General features: G+C 42.5%; 2 protein-coding genes across 2 annotated transcripts; both read right to left on the bottom strand.

Annotated features, from left to right (window-relative positions):
- Positions 1-7,086: 7,086 nt before the first annotated feature.
- On the bottom strand, positions 7,087-7,719 carry P884DRAFT_260198 (uncharacterized protein). The gene has a single exon (XM_069441419.1). The coding sequence runs from the start codon at positions 7,616-7,618 to the stop codon at positions 7,280-7,282; it is 339 nt and encodes a 112-aa protein (XP_069297459.1). The 5' UTR covers positions 7,619-7,719; the 3' UTR covers positions 7,087-7,279.
- Positions 7,720-7,974: 255 nt separating this feature from the next.
- P884DRAFT_260197 (uncharacterized protein) lies at positions 7,975-10,656 on the bottom strand (the record flags this gene model as incomplete). The annotated part of the gene is made up of 1 exon (XM_069441418.1): positions 7,975-10,656. A coding segment is annotated over exon 1 (2,548 nt), but the record flags the coding sequence as incomplete, so codon positions are not given.
- Between the last annotated feature and the right edge of the window lie 5,712 nt (positions 10,657-16,368).

The raw sequence follows: 16,368 nt of genomic DNA, 5'->3' as shown, positions 1-16,368 counted from the left end.
TAGACTAATAGACAAACAGAATAACTAAACTAAGTTATTAAGCAATACCTCTATTCTTATATTAATTACTAGTAAGATAACTAGGTTATACTATTACTAATAGTATAACTCGCTTACAATATAACGCTAATAGAAACGACCAAAGTCATACCATTCTTTATAAACTATAGATACAAAGCAGACCTTAGGTAAGGACTAGAGGTTATAATGCTAAAAGTAGTAGTCAAAGTAGAACAGATATATATATTATACAAGAAGCTTAAAAAAGAACTCGAGTTTGTTAGAACCAGAATAAAGAACTACTATAACAAATATAGGCTCGAGGGACCTCGCTTAGAGAGGGGAAACAAAGTCTATCTAATTACACGAAATCTACGAACTAAATAACCAAGTACGAAGCTAGACTTTAAGAAGGTCGGACCCTTCGTTATCAAAGAACGAATTTCGACATCTAACTACCAACTATCGTTACCATCATCTATACAACTATAGATAGATATTTTTTATATTTCACTTCTCGAACTAGCACCGAAGAACGCTAAAATCGCTACAAATATCAAAGTAGAAGACGAAAAGGAAGAATAGGACGTCGAAGAAATCCTAGATTTACGTATCATCAACAGGGAACTATAGTACCTAGTTAAATAGCTTGATTTTAGACTAGAAGATAACTTATAGGAGCTAGTCAAGAACTTAAACTACCTTAAGAAACTCGAACAGTTCTATCGGCAGAACCTAGATTAGCTAAAGGCAAACCTAGGACAGAATCGAAGACAGCGCCCTAGTTAACAACGTCGACGCTACTATTAAGCTATACGTCTAGAACGGCCTCCAATTCCTATTACTTTACCGCCTCTAATTCGTCTAGATTCGACAAACCCCGCGTAACTATGTCTGCCCCCTTCTCTACCAAAAACTCTCGTTACTTACAAACCCGAGTTAAATAAGCTAACGCCTTAGAAGCTTTACGTTAGTATTCTTATAGCAAGGCTTTGGCCTCTTTCTCTTTAGCCTTTAAATGACGTTACTTACATATAATACGATCTACTATACTATAATTAGTAACGTACCTCCGCAAGGGAACGAGAACCTATAAGAAGAAGCTAGAACGCCGGAACCATCGTAAGCACGACCCTAACGCATGTAAGCCTCGCAGTAACGAGATTTTTCAATCATTTTACACACCTGGTTATACTCTACGTAATAGGAATACGCCATCACTACGAACCCATGATTGGAAATAAACTAAGCTAGATGCTTACGACGAATAGATGCTTAGGACCTATACGCGTTAGACGGTATAATTAATAGTATAAAGGATAACAAGGAGCTAAGGAGAAAAATATATACAAGGATCGCGAGGGATGTTAGCGCTATTTGAAATGGCCTAAAAAAGGGCTTTCGGGTCGAAAGCCTTAAAGGAGGGGCATCGTGTCACGGAAATATATATATAGATGCCGCCTAGGCCACCGGCATAGACAGACCAATCAAGCCGAAGGAATGAAAGGGCCAATCATAACATAAGAAGCGCTATAATCACTACGCTTACCAGTGATCAGGGTAATCACCACTATACGATTACTCACGATCACCGTAATCAGGAGTGATCACCAGGGTTATATATATATATATAGATAGTCACTCGTTATAGTAGACTCTAGAGTTCACTAGTGATAGCAACTCACAATCACGGTACTTATAACAGCATCGTACTACTGTAAAGAGACAACTCTATTGTTATAAACCCTTTGGCTTCACCGAATCCCTTAGACGACCTATATACTTGTCCCGCGTTACTTACCTTCGTCTAAACCCTTTTAGAAGAAGTCTAAGTTGGGTTCGTCATAACTGGCCCTATAGTATTATCTTAATAATATGCTAATCACTAGCATTAGGAGGTCCCTAAATGAACTAGTATATAGATTTAAACTATACTTAGTACTAGATATCCTAAGTAAGAAAACCGCTAGAACTGGCGGGTATAAAGCCCTAGAAATCCTATATAAGTAGTACTAGGCCGAAGCTAGTAAAATGATTAATTAGGCTATAGTACTAGCTAAACTATAGTATAACTAGAGATATATACCTACCGAATTCGAAGTTAGGGACACTATTTAGCTATAGCTATATAAGGGATACCATTTACCTAGTAAACCTAATAGGAAATAGTTAGCCTAGAGAGCAGGACCATTTAAAATTAAGTAATAGGTAGGAAAACTAGCTTACAAGCTAGATTTTCCCAAATCCTAGAAGGTCTATCTAGTCGTATCTGTTGCCTAACTCTACTACATTAAATAAGGTCCCAATCCGTTTAAAAGAACCGTACCACTACCGTAGCTAATTCTAGTTAATAGTAAGGAATACTAGAGGGTTAAGAAGATTATTAACTACTATATACGTAGAAAGAAGCGCCCGAGGGTAGAATACCTTGTTCGCTAGCTTAGATTTGACACGAAGGACGACTAGTAACTTCCCTAGAGTAAACTAGAGGCTACTTCTAGCGAATTGATCTAGGAATATATAAATCGCCATCAGATTTAGCCACTACCTAGAAAGAAACGAGGCCGACCCCTAAAGTAGAAGGCTTCTAGCTAGACCTAGGGCGTCATACCTGGCTAGGAAGAAGCTAAATGATACCTAGAGACACATACCTTTAATAGGCTACCCTAAATCTGTTTTAACACCAGAAAACCTATTAATATTCCTTATACCGTTGTCTTTGTTACTGCTTTTATTCTAAACTCTACTGTTTACTATATATAGGCTACTTTAAACCGTGTATCTAGCTTAGTTCGCCACCGAACAACCTGACTATTTAGTAAATAGGGCTAAACAGCCTACCTATTCGGTATAGTAGGGCTAAACACTAATAGCTTAAGCCTTCTTTCATCCTATCTTTAAAAGCCCTGCCTAAAAACTATAAAAACCCCTAGATTTCCTACTACTTTCTAGTTTTTTAAACCTCTTTAATAACTACCTTCTTTTCTAACCTTTAAACTCTTTAACGCCAGCCCTTTCTATTAACGTAACTATATAGCCATCTCCTATAGCTTATATACTACCATTTCTATCAAAAGGAGGCACTAGAGAGTATTTTCCCACTATCTTTTGCTTTATCCTATCGCGTATATAAGAAAACCACTTACTTTTGTAACTTTTACTAAGTTTTGTCGACCTAGAATAGCTTAGTTCTATTAGTCATAATGGCTAAATCTAGAAGTAAGGCTAGAAAGAGCAATAAACAGGCTGCCAAAGGCGCCTAGGGCCCTATAACAGTAGTAGTAGTAGCAATTATAGTAGTAAGCCTAGCCACCGGAAACGAGCCTCCAGTTAGCTAGCAAGATATACCTATATTATAGTCGGCAATAGTAACTAAAGTAGCCGACATCCCGACTACCTCGTTTACGCCTATTAATTGGCAAAAGAGACGGACGGCTATAGAGGCGTCTAACTAGGTATAGGCTATACCTACGCCTATACTAGGCATATACTCCGGCCTTATAAGCGAAAACAATACCCTAGTGGATAGTAATATCTAAGATATCCTCGAGAACCTAGATACAATACTAGAGAGTGGTACAGGCTTCATAGCTAACCTAGGTACCGAGGAGGAATTCTATAATGACCTAGCAATAGGCAGCCTGGTCCAAGTACGCCATAAAGATATAGCTATAGCCTTCGAGGGCAAAGATCCTAATATACCATAGCATAACCTATAGCGTATACCCCCTCGAGTCGCTAATACCCCTCGTAGTATTACCTATAACACTTTCGGCCCTCTGTACCTATAGTTTCCGAAGGATACTATAGTCAAGTGGTACTATGATAGTGAGACGGGCGCTATAGCCCAAGTCCCCGGAAGCGTTATTAACACGGTCTGTACTAGTAAGAGCAAGTATAAGGCAGTTTACCTACTGGCCGCGTACCACTTCGTCAATAGCCGCCAGTTATAGGGAGAGCAAATGACTATAGCTAACTATAAGACCTTCTATAGTATAGATAAGGATAACGCTACCAAGATTCCCTATTTAGAGGCCAAATTTGCCTTTGTCAAGATTAAGGGCGATATGAAAATAATACTATTTAGTGTTATCGTAGGTACCTCTATTATAGTTAACCTATATAAAGCTACTAATAGCGATAATAACTATATTATACTAGTACTGTTTTTTGCTAAGCACTATAAGACTTTAAACCTATAGGGAGGATTCTAGCCTTATACTACTGATGGTAATATGGTATATAAGACAGGGGGTACCTATATAGTTATATACGCCTAACGTGTTAGTGAAACCGGGTAGGTCCCTATTAATATGATTAGGGCATGCTAGTATAAGTAGCTAGCTAATGCCTTCCCTAACATTCCTATAGATAAGGATACTACGCCGACCCCTCTATCGCTAATCAAGGTTACCATTACCAAGGTATAGGATATAATAAATAAGAAGAGGCCTCTAACGCCACTAACTACACGCTAGGTAATTCCAACGCTTAAGCCTACCGACTTCCCATCCTACGAATCGGATATGGCTTAACTAGAGTAGGACTACCAAGAGTCCGGCCCTACTAACGCTACCTAAGATATAACCGCGTACTTATATATATATACTAGCTTACCTATAGCTATACCATAGGGTACCAAGTAGTGTAACGAAGAAAGTATATCAGTTATCAATAAAATTACGGCTAATATTACTACTAGCCTGACGGCCTAGGCCTTATTACGGCCAGATTCTATACTCTAACCGCCTAAGCCCGTACCTTAGCCTACTACACCTATTAGGTACACGTAGCATAGGGCACCTATAGGCAGATTCGCCTATAGGACCGAAAGGGACCCTAAGGATAAAGAAGAGGAGGCCAAATCCTAGGGCAGGCTTAATAAAGCGCGTGTCACTTTCGACAGACTCGAGGAGGCAAAAAACACCTTTGTAGGTATAGAGTTTGACCCCTTTACTAGCATTAATGTTATCAAGTCTAGCCTACTATATCTATCTATAGCTATAACGATCAGGCCTATCAAGGACTACCTTGCCTATACCTACTAGGAATGCTATAATAACAAGGAAATGCTTATCTATACCTACTACTAGATCCGCCATTTCTACTAGAAGGCTAGTAATAACTTGTATAGGGCTAATATAGCTATATATAGCCTTAAGAAAAAGCTAGAGAATATATATAAGGCCTACTATACTACCAGTATAATACCTACTAGTATACTAGAGCCTAAGGAACTGCTAATAGCCTATATCTATATACCAAAGGGAGATAGTAATACCTTAGTTAACGGCTACCTATTTAAACTTAGCTACCTTTACTATAGCCTAACTAGCTACTAGAGCCTATACTCTATACCTATATATATCACTATAGCCTATAGTACCACTAAGGATAATAAGACTAACAAGGACTTCGCCAAACGCTAGTACCTAGCTACCGAGGCCGACCTTCTTAATATAGGTCAGGCTATAATCCAGAGGTAGGATAAGGCTATTAGTAGCATTATAAAGGACCTTAACTAGGTTAAAGAAGAACTTAGGTAACTAAAGGAGGCGTCTATAGTCGCAAATAATAACTATATAGCTACCCTTAACTAGAGGAAGGGAGTAGACAAGAAGATACGATAGCTAGAAGAAACGATCACCTAGCTCACCAAGTATACTATAGTAATTACTATATTATAGAAGGCTTCTAGGAGCTAGGAGCCTATAGCTTGCCTACCTCTGCCGGCCGCCATAGAACATAGTACTCCCCCGAGTTCGATTGCTAGGCCGGTAGTATATCCGCCACCCGCGGCCACTAGCCAGAAACGCCTACACTCGGATACGCCTACGTAGGAAAGTCCCTCGCGTAAAAGGGCCACTAGTACGGTCTACGGCAACCGTACCCTGGTTAGGGACGCCTAGGCTAGGGCTAGAACACTTACACGGCCCCCTTAGGAGCATCCGTCTGTAGTGTCGGCATTTATCGTAAACTTAGGAACAGCCGGGAAGAAGAAGGACTAAGGGACGGATAGATTTGATAATAGGGAGGATAAACGGGACATTTGCTAGGATTACTACTATAGATAAATGACTAATATATTTACTAAGTTATGACGGGTTGTTATATTTTTCTTTCGAACCCTAGTACCTATTATAGTATATAGCTATCAGTAGGTTAGATCTAATTAACCTACTAATAGGGATAATAAGCTAGGGGTTATAGATATATATTTAGATAGTATCCCTAAGTGCCTCTAGCACTTAGAAGAATTAACGTACCTTATCACCACTTCTGCAGACTATACTAGTTGGTCTAGGAGTGCCGCCTATGGCGCGAATACCGCTGTGGTGTTGTATCTTGTAGCTAGTCCGAGCTGTAGTCATTTGTAGCTATCGAGCTGTAGTACTAGTAGTAGCTTTGATTTTGGATATCTTAGCTCCCTTAGAATGGAGGGTAAGAGCTTGAACGCGTTAGGCAATAGTCATATATTTATAGCTTAACTTGGTAGGTATAGGAGAGTCTATAGGCAGGGGAGCCATTATAATGTAGGCTAACTAATGGCCGGTTAGTAGGAGTTATCAAGTTAGGAAAGGACAGCTTACTAGAACGCTCTGGAAAGTATTATAACTACCGTATCTAGAAGACTTGTAGGCTCTGATGGGCAGGATAGGCAGGATAGGTAGAGAGGAACCTGGATGTGCGGTAAGGATCTGTTTACTATACAAGTTACAGTATAAATAAGATTGTGGGTGCACTTCGTACGTTGTTACATGCCTAGCCTTGGCATAGGTTTGCAAAGTCTTCCCGGACCAACCTTCGTAGTTACAACGTTTTCCTTTGGCTGCCCATTGAACGTTTGTCCTACCTTGGTTTCTGCTTGGGAACAGCGGCCCCGAAAAAAAACAAACGAACGATTCCTCATACTATGCTCGCAAAGTCGAGAATTCGAAAGAAAAACCATTCGAGATGAACAATTCAAAATACCTACCTAATCATGATAAGAACTGCATTCGCAGCATCGCTAGTTTTCCTTTAATGCTGTTGCGGGATAGCCACCCCCCCCCCCACCTTGTTGGGGTTGTGGGTTTGTAACTCAAACTCAACTGCAGACTGCCTTTGTTAGTTGATGGGTTCCGTTGGTATGTATGTACACCGAGCGACACCGTCATATTCCAGCGCAACGTAACGTCTATACAAGAGTTTACTTTTACATACCTACAGTACAATTGTCCAACCACCAAGGTCCATGGGTAGATAAAATAGATAGACAGATAGATAGATATTGGCCATCTTAAAACGCCTCGACCGCCGTCCCAGATGAGCTCTCCAGCAACGCCCGTTCCAAGTCCGCATAAAACCCGGCCCCGACAAGCTCGTCCTCCTCCCTCTCTTTCGCCTTGCCCACGCCCGCGCCCACGCCCGCGCTCTTTCTCTTCCCAGAGTGCCCACTCACGCTCCCGTTCGCGCTCCCATCCACTCCCGTCGCAGCACCCTTCTTCTCCCCAGCATCCTCATCCGGGCCGTCGCCCCCAGCGTCCCTCCTCGCCCTTTCCCTCCCCTTCCCACCCAGCCAGGGGATCTCGTCGAAGTTGACCTCGGGCCTGCCCGCGTCGGCCGCCGCCCTCCGCATGATCCGCAGCGCCTCGGCCTCCAGCAGCTTCGCCTCCTCCCTCAGCTTCTTCCTCGCCTCCACCACCTTTCCGATCCCCTCCTCCACCGCCGCCCGCGCCCGCTCCCACCGGGCCCGCGAGACCAGGGCCCGAGCGGGCGAGTGGCCGACCCGGGCGCGCGCGTGCCGCAGGGCCCGGCGGCAGGCCGCGTCCTCGCGGTAGCGGCTGGCCAGCGCGCGCGCGATGGTGTCGCGCAGCCCGTCCGCGTCCACCAGCTCGGCGTAGGCGGCGAGCAGGATCTTGAAGTTGGTCAGGTTGAAGCACGGGCCGGTCCCGGGGCCGCGCGCCTCGGCCGCGGCGAGCGCGTAGCGCACGGCGCCGCGGGGGTGGCCGGCCGCCAGGCAGAGGGCGGCGGCGCGGTGGAGGGAGGTCTCGGTCAGCCGGACGCCGGCGCGGCGGTAGTGCTCGAGGGTCTCTTGGATAAGCGCGTCCGTCTCCGACGGTTTGGTCAAGGAGGGGGTAGTGATGGTGGTTAGCTGCTTGGCCAGGAGGTAGTTGATGACGGGGTTGATGTCTTCGCCTTTGGCTTGGGCTTTTCGGAGCAGCGTGTACGCGCCGTGGAAGTCGTTGGGCGCCCAAGTGAGGTGCGCCTGCACGGCCAGCTGGAGGGCGCGCTGAGAGAAGGGCACCTTCGTGTGTACTGCCCGGTGGTAGATCGAGAGAGCGCGGCGGGGCGAGCCGCTTCGCAAGGCTTCTCTCATGGCTGACACCACTTCCTCGACTTCCGCGTGCTTTCCCCTGCTGCCGGGTTTGGTCGGATCAAGCCGCAAGGAGAGCAGCCGCCCCCTTGCCGCTCTGCCGCCGTGCTTGGAGTCCGACAATGCGCTGTCGGCCATGATCTTCTCCGTGTGCTTGTCCACCCAGTCGGGGTTCAGCGCTCGCAGCTTTCGGAAGAGCGTGCGGAGCTCCCTGAAAGGAAAGTTCCATTCCCTCCGGCATCTCACCAGGATGGCGTTGGTGAAGGCAGCGCCAACGGGAAAGCCCGCTCGGCTGCAATAGTCGAGCCAGCCGATCAACGAGCCGATATCGCGAATGGCTGCGTAGTGCTTGGCCATGAGCGTGACCATGTAGTTGCACAATGGCACCTTGAACTCCTCGGTGAAAGACTTGAGGAACGCCTCGGTCTCTCGGACCGTATGTGTCTCGGCGTACGCCTTGAGTACCGGGACGAAGACCCGGCCGTAGGCTTGGCTGGTTGGCGTCCCCTTCTTATTCATGGCCTCGAAGTCGGCACGGACGGCTTCCCAGTCGCCGTCTGCGGCGTGAAAGCGGGCAAAGACGCCCAGAAACCGAACGTCCGAGGCCAGGGCGCGGTTCTGCGACACAGCGAGCGCGAAGTAAGAGTCGGCCTTGGACTCCTCGCCCGCCTCGAGGGCCAGCTCGACCATGATGCGGTAGATGTTGCCGTGCCGAAACACGGACTCCCTCAGTCCAGGGGCTCGCAGCTCCTCAAACATCCTCTCGATTTGGTCGAAATCGTGGTGCTTTCTCCAGTGTGACACAAAGAGCCTCATTACCCACTTAGGGCTCAGTTTGGTGTTGCCGAGACTGGTGCAGATACTGTACATTGTCTGGAGGACCTCGTCTGGTCTATGGTCGCCAGCGCGCTCGACGCTCTCGACGATCATATCCCCGATGGCATGCAGGGAAGCTTCCGTCGGGGAAGATTGGGGGAAAGTGGTAATGAAGATCTTGACGACGGACGTGTAGTCCTGCTTCTCGTGGAGCTTTGTGAGGAACCAGGAGGACAGGTCGCTCCAGTTGCCCTCCGCGACCAAGATGCATCGTCGATAAACTCCGAATATCCTCTGCAGTCGATCCGCAGAGAAGCAGGCTTCGAGCAGCTTGCGCCCGAGCTTATACGCCCTGGGGTTGGGACCTGCCGGCCGTTCGATGAATTTCGGAACGAACAGATTAACGGCGTTGTCGATATCCACCGTCCAGGCCTCTCCTCTCTGTTTGTTCACGTCCGCTCGAGCCAGCAGCGACTCGATCAGCGCGAAGGGCTCGTGATTTAGATAGTCGCTCTCCCGCACGGGTCCTCGGCAGATAATCTGATACAGGAGCTTCGCGGCGTCCTCAGGATGCCCTTCGTCCTGAAATGTCCGGCATAGCCGCGCAGTGGCTTCGACCCAAGGCTGGTCCAGGTTGTCGGGGGCGAGTTTGTGGTCAATCGCCTCAAGAACTGTTCTGAACGCATCGGAGAGTTTCCGATAATCTCTAGAGTCGCAAGCTTCGTGGATCTTGACGACCATGTCTTCAACGGTAGGGAAGGCGTAGGCCTTGAGCGTTTCGGCGTTTGTCAGTGTCCAACTCGGGGCCGGTGTTGATGAGGGCGGCAGTCCGTGCAGGGGCCGGATCAAGGCGCGATTCTTGGTTTCGACGGGGCTATAAGGATGTGGAAGAGAGGCAACTTTCAAGGTGCCGTCAGCGCTCGGCGTGGATGGTGTGACCCCATCCTCCTTCGATACCGTGACCACCGTCCTCCCAGGAGCTTCCTGCGGAAGCCCGGTCCCGTCTGTCTCCTCCCATTGCTGCTGCAAACAATCTTTACTCTTATTGATCGGAGTTGACGTGGTCCCCGGATGGCTGTGCTGATGCAGTTCTAGCCCAACCGGGGGAAGGGAACCCAACCGCGGATCCCACAGCGCCTCTTCCTCCATGGCCAGCGCGAGCGCGGCCCCTCCCGCCCGGTATCTCTTGGCCGACTTGATCCGCTCGCCATTTTCGATGGCGCGCACCGCGTTGTTGATCTTCCGGCGGCGGTCTTCGGCGATCAGGGCGAGGGTGCACGAGGTGCCGACGACGAGCCCTCGCAGCGCCGTCAAAGCCGCCTTGGAGGGGACGGGAAGCGAAGACGGCATGATTGTTGTGGTGCCGCCGTTCCCATCTCGTCAGCGCAACTGGGAGCGGCGGAATTTCCTTGGTCGTGTGCGTCAATGGCGAGGTAGCCGTCCTTGGTCGTCCATTTCGTCAAATCCTCTCAATTGAGCTCTGGCCGCTCCGTTATTTTCTGGGCCCGAGGTGATGCAGCGTATCGCATGGGCTGACGGGTGACCCCACTGGAGCTTTAGGCCAATCGCGGTTAGGGCCGGGCTGCATGCAGGTTTGGCTTGTGCCAAGCAGCCCCAGGTTGAACATGAGTTAACTACCCGGTGGTTAGTGCTGACTAATTAGTTCAGTACTACCACCTGTCTCCCGACAGGTAGGGCCAAAACCCCCGGATATGCCAATATTGCCGGATACATCACCACCAAATTTCCCATACTTTCGTGTCTATACAAAAGGTGCCATCAAGTTCAATTACCCTCGCAATAGTAGCCTCAAATAGCTATAAATAGTATAATTGTAAACTAGGTTCTAAAAAGCTTAAAAACATAGTAAAATTCAATTCTATCTAGTTATAATTAGTCAAACAATTAGTTATATAACTTGCCTTCGTCTCCCTCTCCCTCTATATTATACTCCTTATCCTTATCGCTCTTAATCGTAGTAATACCTTCTCTTTTAGCCTCCTGGAGATAGTTATTATCTTCTGTCCCTAGTATTACTATCCCTGGTATAGCTATTGCTAACTTATAGGTACATCGCTTCTTAAACCTCCTAATATCCTTAATAATAGCTATATATAGTAACTCCTTCTTAACCCTAGATAGAGATAGTAACTTAGTATCCTCCTCTTGCTTATCTTTACTATCTATAAAGTTAAATCTGTTATCGTTACTATTGTCAATTAATATTATAGATATACTACTAATCTATATCCTAGGACGCTTAGGGGATAGGAGTTTGACTTCTGATAACGGCTTCTTTACTAACTAAGGGATTAGGACTTCCTTTCTATCTCCTAAGTTGAAAAACGCTAGTAGCTAACGCTCCTTTGGTAGAACCTAAAGAGGGTAGTTATTATTAAGAGGAAGATAGTTATTCTTATTAGTCTTTTCTAGGAATTTAGTAAAGGTTGTTATATAAAGATAATGCCTATTAGTACTAGGAATCTTATTTTTAGGGCGTTTCTTCTAGACTTTGTATTCCTCCTTATAATCCTATTTAATCTATTTAATAGTAATATAGGTAGCTTTTTAGCTAGTATCTTAAATAGCCTTAGTATTCTTCTAAGCCTAGATCTCCTAAACCTAATAAATCTATTAAATGGTTATACTTATTATAATCTTTCCTATTAGCTTAATAAGTTAGCCTTATATTTTCTTAGTAGATAGTATAGCTAGATAGGCTCTCTTATCCTTCATAAAGTTCTTAAGATATTTATATATTAGCTAACCCTTATTAACTATTAATATAATATCCCGAAAATGTTCTTATATTAGTAAACTAAAAAGCTTAAGATACTACTCTTAGATATAATTAATACCTTTTTTTATATATACTTATTGCTTACTATTAGGAATTATTATAGGATATCTAATGGCTATATTAGATAATACTTTCTCCTTAATCTAGTCTATTATAATATATTAGTTTAGTAGAAAAAGATTAGTCTTTTTGAATCCTACTATAATATTTTAACGTCTAAAACTAGCCTCCTAGATTTCCTAGAATCCTTTAACAAAGTCTGCCTATATAAATGTAAGATCGCCGTTTTAAACTACCTACCGGAGATATCATTAATATACTTCCTTAAGATAGCGAAAGACCCCTATATCTATTAGCTAGATAAAATATATTAAATAGGGAAGGAGGAAGATAATAAAAATATTAAATGAGAGATAGTATTTGTAAAGTTTAAGGTTATAATATCTTATAAAGTTATCTAGGATAAGTAGCTAATATATATATTCTTCTAATAGTATAGATATATAGATCGAATCTTTAGGAGTAATATTATCTAGGTTAATAAAGTATATACTAAGAGTAGAACTATAGTTATAATAGTTATAATTAAACTATTCCTTAAAGCTTATATTATACTATTAGAACTTAGTATAGATAGTAAAGGAGTATTTATTAAAATGATATATCTAATCTATTATTATCTTAGAGTTATTAAATACTATATCTAACTTATAGAATTATATCTTATTATTAAGACCTTTAATATCCTAATCTTCTAATAGCTATTATTTAAAGATATAGAATACTAGAATAGTATTACTAACTACATTTTTAATACTAATTAGGCTTATTAACTCTTAGTTATAAAGATCTAGAATCTCTAGCTAAGAAATTACTATAGTAAACATTCTATATTAGTATCTAGGGAAGGGAATTAACCTTCTTCTTCTTATCCATTTTAATTATCAAGATCTTAAACCGCCTATTTAATATTATAAGTATATATCTAGTCTTATCTACATTCTAATAGCTAGATATAATAATCTTATATATTTTAATAATATCCTTAAGTTTATTAAAGAATACCTCTAGATCTTCTACCTACTACTTAGCTAAAAGTCAATTTACTTTAACTAGTTTAAAGAATATTAGCTAAAACTATAGATAATCCTACTTCTAATATAACTATTAGTACTTACTAATAGAAGGGCAAGGAGGATCACGACATACCTATAAATAGTTAGTAGCATCTTTAAGCAGATCTTTGGTAGTAAGATATCACGGAAATATATATACAGATGCCGCCTAGGCCACCGGCACAGACAGACTAATCAAGCCAAAGGAACGGAAGGGCCAATCATAACATGAGAAGCGCTATAATCACTACACTCACCAGTGATCAGGGTGATCACCACTATACGATCACTTACAATTACTATGATCAGGAGTAATCACCAGGGTTATATATATATATAGATAGTCACTTGTTACGGTAGACTCTAGAGTTTACTAATAATAGCAACCTATAATTATAGTACTTATACCAAGCATCGCTAACTACTATAAGAGACAACTATAGTATTGTTATAAACCCTTTAGCTTTACCAAATCCCTTAGACGACCTATATATTTGTTCCGCTTAACCTACCTTCGTCTAAACCCTTTTAGAAGAAGTCTAAGTTAGGTTCGTTACACGTTACTATCACTCCCTTTGTTCTGTCATAGTTTAGAATAGAGGTGACTTCGACCTCGATATCGATATAGCTACTAGCGTCACGGCCGAATAGCTGCTTGCCTAGCTTGGTCAACTCTAGTAGCGAATCCAGGAGTTAGACTAGAGAGACAAGGCTACTTAAGCTCGAATCAAGGAACTCGAGAACGGCGAAAAGTACTCGTAGAAACTAGTTAACGAGGCCTACGCCAAAATCAAGGCGCTTGAGACTGCTAAAGTAAGCCGTATCAAGATCGAACTACCTAGTAAGTACGGAGGAACCAAGGAGGACCTTGTAGGGTTTTTGATAAACCTCCGATCCTACTTCCGGCTTAATGATGACAAGTTTCTAGACGACAAAGCCAAAGTCCTCTATATAGCTATAAGACTAGAGGGCAAGGTACTTAGATGGTTCGAACCTATATAGAATGACTATCTTATTAAGGAAGACAAGGACGACCGAGATACCTTTATATAGATAGTCTTTTGATCTTATGACTGTTTCGAAGAAGAGCTTCGGAAGGTCTTTAGCGATAAAGACGAGAAGATTTATACCTAAGAAAGGCTCGTTAATCTCCGATAGACTAAGTTAGTAGCCTCCTATACTATATAGTTTAGATAGGATATACTTAAGTCTTAGCTTAACGATAAGGTATTAATGTAACTATTCCATAATGGCTTAAAGGAAAAGGTTAAAGACGAGCTATATAAGTACGACCGGCCTAAAACCCTAGATGAATATATTATATAGGCTATTAGAATCGACGATTAGCTTTATATATAGGAGTAATAGAAACAAGGTCGAATGAATAGAACTATAGTTAAGGCTAATAATAAGAAAAAGCGAGTGTATATTAGTACCTTGTATAGGATATATCCTAGAGCTATAGATATAGATGTAGTATAGAAGTAGGATAAGAAGAAGACGGCTAAAGACAAGTCTAATGCTACCTACTATAACTATAGAAAGAAAGGATATTATAAGCGAGAATGTCGAAGCCCGAAGAAAGATTGGAAACTAGTCCTAGGAAAGGAAACTACGGTTATTAATAAAACTAAGGATGTCGTCGAAGTAGTAGCTATAAGCTATAAAGATAGGGATAATAATACGGATAGTCCTAAATACAATAATAATAGTAAAGACGAACAGACGCTATACTCTAAACTGGTTACTATAGACCTAGAAATAGGTATTACTAAATAGGATATAGTAGGGGAGTATACACTACCGATTTCGATTCTCTTAGCCTTAAGGTAGTAGGGTTTTATAGTTATATAGAGATAGGATAGATCGTAGATAACCGATACCTAAGGAGTTAACCGACCCGGACCGAACATCTTGTTCCTTTAGGAATAGATCGAATGGTACCGTAACGAAGTTTTCCGGCTTAATATAGAGTTACGCGAACGAGATAGACGCCTAACTCGACTTACCTAGTAGAGCGACGAGATAAGGGACAAAATAAGGGAACTCCGATATATTATAGAAACTATTAAAGGGGAACAACCCGTGACGTACGATAGACCTGATAGTTATACTAAGTACTTTGATAATTAGCAACTTAGCTATAATGTATAGAACCTAGAGTACTAGTTTATACGTATAAACTATAGAAAAGATAAATATACATAAGAAAGCTATTAGAAGAAACATTCCTACCTTAGTATTAAGGTACCTATAGTCTACGTATAATAGGAAGGATTTAGAAAAGAATTCTAATATCTTCTAGGCGATACTATATGACTATACCCTCGATATAAGGTATACGTATAAGTACCCTAGTTCTAGTGTATAGTATACAAATGCCGATACTACTTCCGTAACAAATTCAAAAACAATTACTAGCCGATCTAACAGGAAAATAGGGATAGAAGTTTACGCCCTATAGAATGGGTCTATGACGCGGGAAATAGAGCGGCCGAATTACTTTAGAAGATCGAAACCCGGAGTCTAGAAGGCATTATAGTAGTTCTAAAACGAGCCTAGCCTAGGTATTGCGGAATAGGACGAGATATATAGGACTTATGCTGGAGTAACGATTGTCTCTATTACGCGGACAAAAAGAAATCGCGAATTTAGGAGCTTTAGATGAAGCTATAGATTGTACGATAAAAAGTAGAACGGACCTAATGGTAGGAAGCTATAAGCACTTAATGGCTTACGGAAATAAGAACGATCGACGAAGCCGCTATTAGCCAAACAATCAAAGAGGTTAATACTAACCTAGGAAACGGGTTAGGGCCCTTCGAGGGGCCCGAAAACTATTAATGCCTATATAATAGCAAGTGGTAGCGTAGTATAGGAGGAACTGGCATAAGAGACCACTATATTAAGACCTCCCGATAGAAATATAGGAAATCGCCGTAATCTTTAGATAACGACGGTAAGATAAGTAACTATAGATAATAGTATAATAGAAGTAGTACGAAATGCTCGTACTAGTAGATAGTAGAGCGGAGATAAACCTGATTTTACCAATACTTATAAATTAGCTATAGATACCCTAGAGAATAAAACGAAAGTATAGTATAGTTAAAAGGCTATTCCCGACATAATAGGTATATAAGGAGACTAAACTAATCAATATTATTATAGCAAGGAAGACTATAGTAATTATATCTAGTATTATAGATATAGGCGATAATAAAGATATAATACTAGGACTACTATAGTATAAAGACTACAACCCGGACATTAGCTAGAAG

This window comes from Thermothelomyces heterothallicus, assembly GCF_042370625.1.
Source record: "Thermothelomyces heterothallicus CBS 202.75 unplaced genomic scaffold P884_scaffold_12, whole genome shotgun sequence".
In the NCBI taxonomy this organism is placed as follows: Eukaryota; Fungi; Ascomycota; class Sordariomycetes; order Sordariales; family Chaetomiaceae; genus Thermothelomyces; species Thermothelomyces heterothallicus.
This window is presented reverse-complemented; position numbering and strand designations above follow the sequence as displayed.